This window comes from Porites lutea, chromosome 10 (genome assembly GCF_958299795.1).
Source record: "Porites lutea chromosome 10, jaPorLute2.1, whole genome shotgun sequence".
NCBI classification, from domain to species: domain Eukaryota; kingdom Metazoa; phylum Cnidaria; class Anthozoa; order Scleractinia; family Poritidae; genus Porites; species Porites lutea.
In genome coordinates, this window is record NC_133210.1 from 30,054,161 (window position 1) to 30,068,471 (window position 14,311).

At 41.3% G+C, this 14,311-nt stretch overlaps 2 protein-coding genes across 3 annotated transcripts in view; one reads left to right on the forward strand and one right to left on the reverse strand.

The window, feature by feature from the left end:
• LOC140949947 (neural cell adhesion molecule 2-like) overlaps window positions 1–6,050 on the forward strand; it is a 22,819-nt gene extending 16,769 nt beyond the window's left edge. The window contains exons 7-10 of the mRNA XM_073399098.1: window positions 760–1,026; window positions 1,359–1,628; window positions 3,814–4,119; window positions 5,429–6,050. Coding sequence (XP_073255199.1) covers window positions 760–1,026; window positions 1,359–1,628; window positions 3,814–4,119; window positions 5,429–5,508 — 923 coding nt within the window. The 3' untranslated portion in view covers window positions 5,509–6,050. The remainder of the gene's footprint in view (window positions 1–759; window positions 1,027–1,358; window positions 1,629–3,813; window positions 4,120–5,428) is intronic.
• The window catches only part of LOC140949938 (neural cell adhesion molecule 2-like), a 53,842-nt gene that overhangs the window by 26,682 nt on the left and 12,849 nt on the right, over window positions 1–14,311 (reverse strand). The window contains exons 10-13 of one of the 2 annotated variants that reach the window (XM_073399089.1): window positions 13,471–13,836; window positions 11,357–11,585; window positions 10,032–10,303; window positions 8,192–9,186 (exon numbers count right to left, since the gene is read on the reverse strand). In XM_073399089.1, the coding sequence (XP_073255190.1) occupies window positions 8,972–9,186; window positions 10,032–10,303; window positions 11,357–11,585; window positions 13,471–13,836 (1,082 nt within the window). In that variant the 3' untranslated portion in view covers window positions 8,192–8,971. Of the gene's footprint in view, window positions 1–8,191; window positions 9,187–10,031; window positions 10,304–11,356; window positions 11,586–13,470; window positions 13,837–14,311 lie in introns of those variants that run through there. The other variant, XM_073399090.1, reaches the window with a different exon arrangement.

Consider the following 14,311-nt stretch of genomic DNA (forward strand, 5'->3'; position numbering starts at 1 on the left):
TGACTTGCCATATTGCATCTAAGGTACAGAAATAGCATTTGAAGTAAAGAAATAGAAAGTCCTGTTTCTCTTGGATTTCACCATACTTTTCATTCATTTTTAATCGTTTAACTTGAACTTCCCACTAGCTTGAACTGAATGTCCTTTCCTTTGATCAAATTTCACTTACCCCAGTAACTCGAATTCTGGTTCTTGTAACCCCACTCAGATGCCATCCCTTTAGCTCACCTTGTTGTATAATCAGTAAAAACACTAAAACTAATGCTAAAGTAATTTAATTTTAATTTTAGCATCGAACAGATGAAGTTTAATCATTAAAATACATGGTCATGTCACCATTTTTGATTATTAACAAGGCAAAATGGATTATTCAATTGATCCTGATAAGTCGAACCCCCAGTAACTCGAACTGTTTTATGCTTGCCCTTAGAGTTTTAGTTCCTGGGGTTCTACTGCAGGGTGCAAAGAAAGTCAGTTTTACAGCCTGCCATTTGGGCGAGCTGTAGCTAGTATGTACTAGCCCACTGACAAGTCATTTCAACTAGCCCCCAAACCCTTTTTGATTAGCAGGATTGATTACAATCCTTTGTAATTTGAATTTCCCCCAAAAAACAGCACTTGCCCGTCAGGCAAGTTAAGAACAAAAATCACTAGCCCGATAGCAAAATCCACTAGCTCCAGGCTATGGACACGCCTTTCTTTGCACGCTGTACTGTATATCATTTCACTGACTAACAGGTTTCCTCTTTCAATTTTTAGCTCCCCCTTATATCAACAAACATGCCTCTCCCAGCGAAGTGTTTTCATTCATCGGCAACATGGATCTAACCTTTGTGTCGTGCACGTTTGGTGGTTACCCTCCTCCATTTGTCACCATGACGTTTAAAGGCAAGTTGATGTCTAATGATTCAGTTACAGCAAATACAAGCGTCCGCACAGATGCTAAGAAGAAGTTTGGCAGTTATATCTGCCATGCCAAAAACGATTATGGGATCAAGAACCAGACAGTCACTCTAAAACAAGTTGGTGAGTAGAATTTCTGTTTGATGTGATACGTCAAAAGCTTAACCCATCTAGAAGCGCTGTTTCGAGACTCAGAGGAATCTGTGTCCAGTTATAATCATGTGAAACACCAGAAACAACAGTGTCTGCCAACATGTCAGTGGAGACTACAACATAAAGCTCACAGCAGGTTTAGAAGTTGAAAGGAAGAAAGGCTTTTCTCATTATTTAACGGAAGCCTTGGATAAATGGTTGCCTATGGGAGATGATAGCTCACAAAAGATCTCCCGCACATGGGAATCTGACAGTAAATTAATTTGTCGCAGGCTTAATATTTGTCTTTGGTTTTATCTCAGAAAAACCCTCAGTAGTGCGTGACTTAAGAGGCACGTCAACTTGTGATTCAGTCACACTAACTTGGAAGCCACCCGTAACGGATGGAGGAATGCCTATCAACAAATATATCCTGCGATATGATGAAAAAATCCGAAACATTGATGGAAGGGAGACATCATACACAATCACCAACCTTGAACGGAATAAAGTGCACAATTTTATTCTACGTGCAACAAACAAGGGAGAATGGGGTGACACAACAAGCAAAGAAGTTGAGACTAAAGAGTTTTGTAAGTATGAGCCTGTTATTAGAGGTGCTTTTTAGTGAGACATGTAATCAGAGATGAAATTCTGAATTTCAGTTTCTTTGGATTAAATTACCACAAAAGAGCCAAAATGTCTGGAAGCTTAATTATGCATGGAAGCATTGTTTATGAAAGTCTGAAAAACAAATATTGTGATATATTACTGGAAAATCACTTGTTATGTGTACATCTTTAGGATGAGCATGCGGCCAAAGCAATAAATGTGTGGATCGTGAATCTTTAAGCCTTGGGGGGAGTTTTGGTAAATTATTCATCCACTCAGAGTTATAACAGCATTGATTCTTTACAATTCCAAATCTATTTTGAGTTTTAGTTAAGACATACAAATTCTTTCTAAAATTCATGAATTCATCCAGATGTTGATTTACCTAAAGAGATTTACTTGCAGATTAATTAACAATTATTCCTTGAGCCCGAATTGACTCAGAGGCCATGAGGGCAAGAGGAATAATTTATTGCTTTAGTAAAATCCAACTAACTGGTAAAAAATATCGAGAATAAAAAAAATTTTAGCTAGTTAAATCTAGACTTAAAACCTTTTTTGCCGTCAAAAAGCCGGCGCTTTTCGCTACTAGTGGGCTATAACATATAGCCTAGTAGTAGCTCAACCAATCAGAATGCAGCATTGATAATAGACCACTAGTTGGAATTAATCGTCAAAACTTGAATGACATCATACTCAGCCTCATCTGATAATTGCTAATAAAAGGTGAATGTTGTACAGACCTGTCAGTAAGATTTCAAATTGCCAGGTATAAATTATGCAGTTAGTATACAGGGAGTTCAACAGCTATGAATTTCTCTCTTGTTTTCTATGAAATTAGCCAAGGATCACTCCCATAGTACCTGGGGAAAATCTATGGCCCCCAGCTCTTTAAGTGACAGCCTAGTAGTAGTAATTCAAGCTTATTCTTGGTTCAATGTGTATTTTTCATTGTAAAACTTGTTTGAATTAGAGACAAGTTTTATGTTTAATTGGCATAGTTGAACCAAATATCCCAAACACCATATCTCGACACAATAAACTTACCTGACTGTGTCATGTCCTGCACATGTGGTGAAAAAGATAATAAATTATGGCAATTGAGGTGCTTAAGAAATGCAGGTTTAAAACGCCGGTCAGTACAAAATGCAGACTGCTGGTGTTTTCTAACCCGGAAAACAGTGATCTGCAGTCTGCAGTCTGCATTCTGTACTATCCAATTTGAACGCCATTAGTGTCTGTTATTGAAGTTGTAATCCTAAGTGAGTTAACTTACATTTTGTAGAGAGATTCTGTGTCTTCTTAATCCGTTAACTTAGTCTGCACCAAATTTGACAAAGTGTTTTTTCGTTGACAAACCTATTGTTTGTGGAAAGGACTGCATGCAAGAACCCGTGCACTACCGTACGTTGGTAGACTGGGAACGAGTATTATGCTTTAAAAGCGCCAATTTCGTATTTAATAATATTTACATTCAAATTCTCTGGATCTTCATACTTTCAGTTAAGAATGGACTGAAAAGGATGGCCATATAGAAATACTATACTAAAGATTATGTTTATGGAGAGATTAAGCATCGCGTTTACGGCAAACTGCAAGCGTGAGATTCAAGTTGAGAAATTTTCAAAATGAGAAATGAGCAGATAAAAACAGCTTAAAACAATTCTTATGGATAGAATTGGCGTGAATCTACCGATTTTCGTGCAGTTATAATAAACGTTAAACGACAATTAGAGGATTTACGGTATTCTATTGTAAAGTATCAAAGCGAATTTAAACAAGCGATAGTTCACTGGAACACCATCAGGGTTGTCATTAAGAGCCGGGGGCCGGGGATTTTCCCCGGCTACTAAGAGAGTGGCCCCCGGCTACTTTTATTGGAAAATAGAAGAAAAATAGAACCAAAAGAAATCTCTAGCCATTTGATTCCCCGCCTACTTGTTGTGTTTACCCGGCTACTTGAAATCTTAGTGACAACCCTGCACCATTATTTTTGGAATTCAATTGAAAAAAGATAGCAAATAGCGCGACGTAGTCCTTATAACCCCAATCTCCTTCACAGCCGTTTTTGTCTTGTCACGCGACAGAGTGTTGTGTGACCGAGAAAAAAACGGCTGCGGGGGAGACTACTTTGACTCCTCCAATCTTGTGTCTCTTTTGTCTCAGGCGCGCCAGGTCGCCCAATCATCTACGAGCCTTCGTCAAGAAATCTTGATAAATCTAGCTTCACCCTTAAGTGGAAACGCCCTGAAGACACCGGCGGCGACTCTGACATAGTCTATAAAATCCGTTACCGTGATGAGACCGACCCCGAAAGACCGGGACCGTGGAATAATGAAGAAACTAGTGAACTGGAAATTGACATCAAAGATCTTGATAAGTCGAAGCAGTACAAATTCGAGGTCAGAGCGACAAACAAGGGAGGAGAAAGTGAACCAGCTGAAAAATATTATTTGAGAAGCAGTTATGAAGGTATGGATGTTACGTACACAAGGAACCGTTCAATATTTTCGCTCTGTTCATACGGAACTCTGAACGACTAGGCGTCTAAATTTTCGTACGGTTAAGATGATCCCGTGCGAACGGAACACCTTAACGCCCGAATTTTCAACCTGTCGAAAATTCGTCCGGGGCCGTGTTAACGTAGCCTTACTATAGGAAATTAACGCGAATTTCCGCGACTTTAATTTCCATTATTTTGGCCCCAAATTCTCGAAATATTTTTGATTTTGTTGACACCTAAGAAAGAGGGGATTATTACACGTTTCTGGGAAACTGCCCACCTACCCCTCCCTTAAGCTAACATCAGCACTTGCTGCTCACTTAGGGCAAAATGTTGGCTTAGGGGAGGGGAAGGTGGGCAGTTTTCCATGATCCGAAAGAGGAGTATCTTATCAGGGTGGAGTTCCTTCATTAAAAACTGAGAAGAACTCTCGCAGTGGCCAGATTTCTTCTCTCGACCGACCCCTTTCGTACTTTTAGGGAGAGTAGCGTAAAGTTTCCTTTTCGCATTACACATTTAACTTTGTCCCTTTTGTTTAAAAAAGTTACGTCTTGGTATTTTCCTTCATTTTGAAATGTTACTCTCTCTTTCGCTCTAATTTTCTTTATGTGGAAGTCGTTTTCCATTACATTCATGTTACTTTAAGTCTCGTTAATTTCCAACACCTTAATTTCATGGAGCGGTAATTTCCAATAATAAGGTACAGAGGGTATAGAGGTCAAATGTGCAGACTAGAAAGAACTTGCCTCTAAATAAAGCTAAAAACTAAATCAATACTTGGGTTGAGAGGGGCGAAGAAGTTTTAAAGGAACTTATTAGAAAATGGAGCCTATAGGAGAGAGAAGAGGCTTATCAGAGCATCTAAGTGATCTAAGTGATCTCTCTTGAAAAAGCAACAAACGAATGAAAGGGCAAGTTGCAAACGAAACTGTGGTGCTGTGTTGGTTGGCGGGCGCGGGGGTAAATGGTTTTATCAACTGTGGTTGTGAAGTCAATTGACCACAGTGAAAAGAGTCAAAAGCTGGCATTTCGAGCGATTGCCCTTTGTCAGAGTGAGGGAAGGGAGTGGGGAAGGGTATTAAAAGAGAAAATTAAGACCCCCCATCTTTATTCCCGGATATGAGAATAGGGCGTTTTAGTCTTTGCGCGGTTCACCCTTGTTTTTTGGGGGGGAGGGGAGGGTGGTGGTGGGTTAGGGGGTTCGCTTTTTTTCATTCTGGCCAAGATTTACGTGTTTAGATTTGGAAATTAAACCTTTTTTACTCTTCTCATTTTTAGCTCGCAGTTCGCAACCCCATCTTGTCGCCAGTCTTACGGTTACCCTCGTCATGGCAATCCTTCAACTGCGCATGCTCTGACGTCCAGACACGTCGAGAACTGAATCTTCATGCGATCAAGCAGAAAAGAAGGATATCGATCAATTTGTAAAAATAATCAGTAGCTATAGATAGTTAGCCTTAATTATTAATGATTTATGCTGTACGGATCCGTTTTAAACCATACCTGAACCTAATCAAGCTTCGAGGAGGCCCTTTTCAGAGGGTTATCGCGATTCTTTCAGCACTCATTTTGCAATCATGGGAACTTTCCTTTGATTCTGACAGGGTCACTGTTTATCCTTGATTCCCATTTCAAGGTGTAATTCTGTTGTATTTCAGTCAAAATTACGTTCTACTGAATTTAGTTGCAGTTTTATGTAACGTTTTAGTGTGGGAAAATAGCGCTTAGGTCCGGCAGATTGCCGGCTAATTTTAGGTAAATAGTGACAAGACTTACGCATTGGACTCGTCTGGTTACCGCGTTTTAGATCGGTAATATGGCATAGAATTAAAAAAAGACGGGCAACCTAAGTTCGCGATGTGACACGTGACGGGGACGCCTGTGTTTGTCGAAGTGAACAGCATCTGCAGTGCTGCAAAGACTTCGCACGCTTCTGCGCGTGAGCCATGTTGCTCTCACGATCGTCACGCAGCAACACGAAACTATTGTCATAAATCTTACGTAGACAACTTTTAGGGTTTGGCACCCTAAGCGATACCAGTTTACAAATTGAATCCCCTTTAAGGTACGACGAGCATCCCCGGCACTTTTAGAGGGGAGTAGCCCCCCCCCCCCCCCCGGGAAAAATGGATTTCAGAGTAAGCGATTTGCTGCAAGTAGCTGTTCACGTAGTGTTTACTGCATGCCATCTGGACTCTGAGAGCAGTTCGTGTGTGCCCCATGTTTATACGTCCTGCATTTCTTCCCATATTTCTATAGAAGGAACGTTAGCTATAGGGTTCGACGAGTGACAGCTTCACAGTTTTCACTGTTTTGTTAAAGCGAGATTTAGAATCACGTTTCGTCAAACACCACGTGACCAACTTCTCCATTTTCTTGTCCTTTTTTTTTTTTTTTTATACCTGCAGTGGCGGATCCAGACTTTCAAATAAGGGGGGGGGGGGGGGGGGGAGGGGGGAGAGGCGGTCATCTAGACCATGAGATAAGGAGGGGCGGTCTTAAAAAAAATTTCAGTTTGGTCCAAAAATAAGGTGGGGGGGGGGGGGTGGGGGGGCGGGCCCCACGGGACCCTTCCCTGGAACCGCCAATGATCTGTACACAATCATGTTAGTGGTTCCATATATGCACAGTTTTAATATGTGTACATTCGAATTTGAGAATAACGTTTGTCAATTTGAAGCAGACTTTTGCCGTGAGCTTGGTTCTAAATCTCTCTATCCGACTGCCTTAACTTTCCGCTTGATCAGTATACCTTAAATGAATCGTTTATAAGATAATAAGTTAGTCTTAACAAAACACATTTTGGCGTTCTTTGTCCTAATTTTCCTCATTCTAATGTTGTTTTTGAAGTGTTTTTTAAAGTAAAAGCTCGTGTGAAGTATATCACTTAATTATGTAGGTTAGAGTTGAGTTTGCTACCATGTTATTAAGTTGATAAGTTACGTAAAATAAGGTGGAGTTCCATTTTGTTTGTTGGGAACTTTTGTCTTGGGTTTGAAATTGATTTTTCCATTTTTGTAACCTGAATTTCAGACATCCCTTCGAGACGCATACTCCATTTGAGGGATGTCTGAAATGCCACTGCCATTTTTGCAACATTACCATAACCCAAAACAAAGGAAAGCCAAATTTAAACCAAGGATAAAGTTGAATCGCAGCACAAACATTCCCCTTATAAGTTTAAACTTTCGTCACAAGACTATCCACATTCATAACATCAACCTGTTTTTAAAATTCGGGATACCGCAGAGTTTCCTCTCTGAAGAAAATTTTAAGATAAAAATTTCAGCGTGATGTGTGAATGTAACAAGAGAGAAAAGATTATTAACAAACCATCGATTAAATATTTGATATGTGGTTACAATGTATTAAGATAATAAACTTCTATGTAATAAAGCAACATAGTGGGCTTGTTACATGATCAGTAATCGACTCCTTACACGGTTTAAAAGACTTCGTAGGGTCAGAAGAGCGGGCGAAATACGCCAGTGCGCGCGTAGAATGCGTGGCAAAAGTTCCCTCGCGATTTCGTTGGGAGGGTTTGAATGAGAGAGTAGGAAAAGAGGAAGTTGCTTAACGAACTCGCGCGGAAACGCTTGCTAAGCAAGTTAGCGCGCGAAACTCGCATCGCGCGAGGAAGGAGACGCTAAGCTGGGTCGTCAGATGCGGGGAACACGCATGTGAGTTGTGCTGAATTCTGTAAACTGAACCGTCTTGAATTTACTACTGTTCAAATAGGAACGTAGGAACGTAGGAACGTAAGGCAAAAGTTAAATGGTTTTTTGAGCTGCTCTATGTCAGTGCCTGCGTACGCGTATGTCCGTCCGTAAGGTCATTTCTATCGTTCCAGCACGTGCGGTAACGCGTAACCTTCGGAGCCGAAGGGACCGTTATCTCTGTATTTTTTTACTCTGTTTTATGAAGCATTTTTTATTGAACGTCTTCAAAGATTTACAATACAAACAGCATTTGATGCCTTCCGAATGACAAAAAGAAAAACAACAAACAGATAAACTGGGAAAACAAGACACGAAAAATTCCCAGATAATAGCGTAATTCTATTAATCTCCCCGTAACCATTGCTATAAATATTCCTATAATTACATTAGCCATGCCTATAAATATTTTAAAGCGACCCCTACAATTTTTATTCTAAGACGGTTCAAAGCTAGCGCCTGGGGATGGAATGCGGGAACTTCCTTATGTAAACTTCGGGAGTGCTCGTTGAAAATTTAGATTCAAGCCCGGCGAATCTTCATCTTAACATACGGTAAAACGGGCAACAACAACCTGCAACTTTTTTTACAGCTTGGCTGCAAAACGAGTTGAATAGCGATGTTGCGCGTTTTACCAGCCACGAATCAAACTGTATTGCAACAAACCAGGGTGTAGTCTGCTACACAACCGTTTTTAGTGTCGTCACGCAACGCTCAGTGGGGAGGAGCGTTGCGTGACGACTCTAAAAACGGCTGTGTAGCAGACTAACCAGGCTGCAGCAGCTTGCGAAAAGTTGTTGCAGAAAGAAGAGAGTTGTTCTACTTTTTGCAACAAAATCTACTGGAGTGCCTGTAAATTAGCTGGACAAGCTAAGTGCTCTTTTCACTATAAACAAGCCTTTAACCTTTTAACTGTACATGTTGCGCCTTTTACCAGCCAAGGCAAACTTGTTTTCCAACAAGTGACGTAACTCCCGAGTATAGCAGGACTCCCGCGTAATTTTAAACCAATCCGAAGTCAGTATTCACGCAACTTGCAACTACTCGTTCTGCAGCAATTTTGCAAAACAAGTTGCCCGCTTTTGTTACCAGTTTTACTGTAACTCTAAACGTTTTCGGGACAAAATAATTCCATCTCTTCTGAATTTTTTTGGACAGGTGGCACGGCTACGTTTTGAGGTTCGGAGGTGAGATACAAGAAGAGATAAACGGCACCATAAAGCATCAAGCCAAGTCCGATGATAGCTCCACAAATACACAAGATTAGCATCCATGTAGGCATGCTTGACGAAGAAGGCTGGTCTAGTGGAGATAATGGTTCTATAGCAAAACAAAAGAGCAATAGTAAATTAACTTGAATTGAAAATGAACTAAAAAGGTTCACAAGCGCCTTCAATAACAGTCACTTAACCCTTTGCTAACTCCTGAGTGTGACCAATAATCAAACTTCTCCTTACGGTACACAGCTCAGTCAATTATATAGGTTGTGAGAAAACAGGAAATGGTCAACAAATGAAAAAGGTAGTGACTGTTAAATTCTCTTCATCAGTATCAAATGAAATGTACGGAGAACATTGTGGAGAATATGCATGTCGATATATTTCAATTATTGTTCATGACAGGAGAGACTAGCCGTGTACGTGTACGATATAAGGGCCTGTTTACATGGAGTTGGGGCACCCCGGGAAGGTGAGGTAACCCGCTTAGGTGGGGTAACCGTCCAGTCCATATAATCTCTCATTTTAATTTGATCACGTTTACATGGTAGGTGAGGTGACCCTCCGCACGTTACCTCACCTATCTGGGGTCCCCCACCTCCCTGTATACAGGCCCTAAGTTAATCTCAGCATGCGGTCAACTTCCTCTTTGACCCTCTGACGTCAGAGTTTTGCAATTTTGCCCGCTCCGAGACTTTTGGCGGGAAAAAGTTTCATTGTTAGATGTCACGTGACCTCGAAGTGACCAATGAGATTTTTCGATTTTGGGGAAAAAACTAGCTATAAACGTATGGTAAACAAGAACAACAATTTCATGACCGCGGCTAATCTCTTGCCCAGATCTCTTTTTTATGAACCGAAAGTCTTCGTTTTTGTCCAAAAAACCTGGGTACGAGATTAGGTCGTTGTGAAAAGCAGAGTTAGCAAAAGATACTTATTATAATTTACCTCTCTCAAGCGTAGACTGCTGCGGTTTGCGAAGTCTTATGGGACCAAGGGTGACACGGTGTATTTCTTCCTTCCCAATACTCCTTGCGCGCCTGCTGTCTGGTTGGCATCCCATACTGCAACGCGTGCTACCATATTTTTGACAGACAATGACGTTGCAATGGAGATACACTAATGTGTAGTTTTCAGGAACCCATCGAAATGGGTCCAACTGGAATCGCTGAGTTGGGGTTAATGTATGGTCGTACCTAGTTCTGTTATCGACAGGACATCTAGAACGACAGGAGGGAATAGTTTGAAATACGTACCGCGCTATTGTGCAGGAGGGCCTTGCAGAAGGTGCCGTATGGTGAGAGATAATAGAGAGCTTTAGCAACGACGACGGCGACGGCAACGAGGACGTCAAAAAAGCAACAGGTTTATTACGCAAAACAACAACTTTGCACGTGCATCATGCTTTTTTGTACATTTCTTTACCGTCCTTGCACGGCTACGACGTGAAAATGCCTAATTGCAATTTTTATGGAGGACATAAATAAGTGACGACGAATCTCTTTTCTCTCTCTAAACTTAATTGCGGTCCTCAAGAAATCAACTCCAGGGAAATTCGCCTACACTTCACATTTTCAGCAATTTGGAATAAACGCGACAAAGATTGAAAAAAACGGGAATTCATTTTAAAAGTGACGTTTTCGCTGCCGTTGCCGTCGTCGATGCTAAAGCTCCCTAGTTTTAGCGACGGCGACGGCGACGGCAGCGAGAGCGTCAAAACAGCAATAGGTTGATTAAGCAAAACAACAGGTTTGCACGTGCATCACGCTTTTCTGTACATTTCTTAGCCGTCACTGCACGACTACGACGTGAAAATGCCTAATTTCACGTTTTAGGGAGGACGTTAACAAGCGACGACGAAATTTTCTTTCTCTTTCCTAACTTGAATGCGGTCCCCAAGAAATCAACTCTAGAGAAATTTGCCTACGTTAGACATTTTCAGCGAATTGGAATAAACGCGAAAAAGTTTGAAAAAACGCCAATTCATTTTAAAAGTGACGTTTCCGCTGCCGTTGCCGTCGTCGATACTAAAGCTCGCAAATAGGGAGCTTAAGGAACGACGACGGCGACGGCAACAAGAACGATTATGTCATTGATAATGATGATGATTATTATGATGAATGGGGATAATGATGACGACGATGAAATGGATGGAGATATGAATGGCCATGATAAATCTGATAACAAAGATAATGGTGAAGATAAGGTTGACGGTGATGATTACTCAAATTGTCAAGAACAATTACACCCAAACAACAAATCAGATACATTACCCGTCATCTATAAATATATACTGCATGCTATCTGCGGGGTTCATAGATGGCGTCGCCACACAAGTATCAGCAAGAAGAACGAGTCCGGTGTCTGACGTGTCAAGTTTAGCTTCACAGTAAAGGTGACCAAACGGGTCCACATTGACCGGGTATTCCGACACGTCGTACGGGGTCCTGTATTCGGAGCTCGGATATAAACCCATTTCGAAGGAGAAGTTTCCGTGTCCCTCTGAAAAGAGTAACAAAGGGTTGTGTTATAAAGCCTGTTCCTCACTGAAAATACAGTCAAACTTGTATTAACCCTTGGCAAATGGTTCACTGACCGCCTTATACAGGATGACCGTTTAATACAGGTTTGGCAAACCTAAGTGTTATTCAAGAAAATGAACTTCAAGATGGTGAAAGAGGAAGAAAAAAATCGCCCGACAAATCGACCTCAAATTGTTGTTACTTCTTCTTGTGCCAAAAGAAGGGAAGTAAAAGACTATTAAATACCATAGATAGCGTATTTGTTGCATCAGGAGGCTACATCTCGTCAAAGTGACTGTTTAGTAGAGAAAGAGATAATAAAAAATACCTCTTTGGGACCTGAGGAAAAGGTGACCACGACCGTTTATAATAGGCTGATTTAGCAACAGCACGGGAAGGTCAGTTGACGACGGGAAAGCGCGCGGAAAGGACTAAACACGACTTCCGGTGCTCAATTTACCGCTCTGCCATTGGTCAATCCAATCGTTTGATTTGCGCGCGCCGTCGTCAACTGACGTTCCCGTTCAATTGCTAAATTAGCCTAATAAATAGAGGCGACCGCTTAATACAGGTCAGACTTTGGCAAGTGACCTCTTTAAAGAGAGTGACCGCTTAATAGAAAACCGATTAATACAGGTTCGACTTTAAAGATATAAACATGGGCATAAGCATAAAATACACAATGAAGACATCAGCTTAAAAATATCAACAGCTGTTTTTCCTGTCTAACGCTTACGCAAGAGCCTATCCCACCGGAGTGTCAAAACAGCGTATTAGCCTTTCAAACCATGTGTAAATTCATTTTTCGAGCCAACAAACACTCTCAGCCAACCAGAACAGATTGAAGTGTAGTATCGGTTGGCGAATAAAATGTCGGGAAGGTAGTCTCGCACTCAGCCTTTTTTGTGTCATCAGGCAACGCTCCTCTACAAAGCTCATTAAGGGTGCGTCCGATTAAGCGGATCCAGAAAGAGGAATACGCAATTTTTTTGTCACAAATCCCTCGCATCGTGACTTTTGGACCACTTAAACGCTACATACATCGGCATATTATATTTCAAGGAGATTTCTAGACATTACAATGCAATGAATGCCAAAACAAATGACAGAGTTCACTCCATTTATTATTTAAGCAATAGAAAAACGTTTTCCCCTCGAGTGTTTATATCAGGCTATGCAAACACAGGAAAAAAGTTTCCTATTGCTTTTATAAAATAACTTTCCCGAAAAAAGACGCAAAACTGTTTGTTATGACGCTGATTAAAAGAGAAATTCTTACCAGTGTCAAAGTCTTGTACACGAAGTCTTGCACGCGTAATCAGTTATTGTTTTGCAAAAAGATCCTGTTCAAAATATGGATTTTTCGCGCTTAAAATGTCGGCTTAAGCGAAAAAAGAACTGACACACCTTCTTTTCTTTGATTTCCAAGTATCAGCCGACGGAGAAATGGGTAAATAGAGTAAACTTGTCGAGTTTTGAACTCGAAAACTTTTTCAAATTCGTGCTTGCGTGTTAGGGCGCGAAAAGCAAAACAACTTGACACCACAACCATGTTTACACACTCTCATCATGGATAATAGAAAGACTTTCTATTATCCATGCTCTCGTGCAAACACTCCTCTCGGCCAATCAGAGCGCGCGTACTATCTTAGCTATTTTATAATTGTCCATCGAACACGCCCTAAATAACTTCTATATCATCCCTACTCATACGATGACGAAGAATCAATGATTGCATCGACCGCAGGTACCCCCTTCCCATCCCTAAGGGGGGGAAGAGGGGGAAACGTATTGTAGCGTTGATTACTCGGGTTAATTTGCGCTCCTTCAATAACTGGAGAGGGAATCAAGCAATTGTACTTTACCTTTCAGATACGTGATCTTTTTCCTGGCTTGAAAGCTTGGAGATCCAATAGTCTCACGGACGCCATAAGTACAAGAGAAAGGAAACTCAACAATATAAATAGTCTCCTTGTCTGCTGTTTCCGCCACAATTTTATTAAAATACGTCACCGAATCTTCGCCATCCTTCTTAGTTGTTCCGCAAGCATCCAGCGGCGTTCTTAAAGAGACGTGTTCAGAAGTGACAGTATGGGAGCCGCATGATTTGTTGTCAAAGCGGAAGGTCTCCGTATCAAGGTAGGAGGACTTGAGAATGAACTCCACCTGCATATAGAATGACGTGCAGTTGACTGACATGTCGTAAACCAACAATGGCTGAGGAGGTGGACCTAATTTGAAGACGAAAATAAAAAGGGGGTGAAACGTAAACTACTTACGGTGTCTGGAAGGGTATTCCCAGGATCCAGGATTTAGATAAAAGACAGTGCGGGATTCAGGGAACGTTAACGGAATGCGGGATTTGATTGCTACTCGGGATACGGGATATGCCACAATCTGAGTGCGGGTGCAGGTTTGGGAAAGAAAGCTATATTAGCGATAATGAAGGCAGAAGTTCGGGATGCGTAAACTACCTACGGGGTCTGGAAGGGTATTCCCGGGATCCGGAATTTGGATAAAAGACAGTGCGGGATTCGGGAAACGTTAACAGCATACGGGATATGCCACACTTTGAGCACGGATGCGGTATTGGGAAAAAAACGGTATTAGGGATAAACTCACTTCCCGGTCGAATGACGGCAAAAGTTCGGGATGCGGGATTCCCATGAAAAACAAGCGGGAATGCGGGAAAGAATGACAAGATAC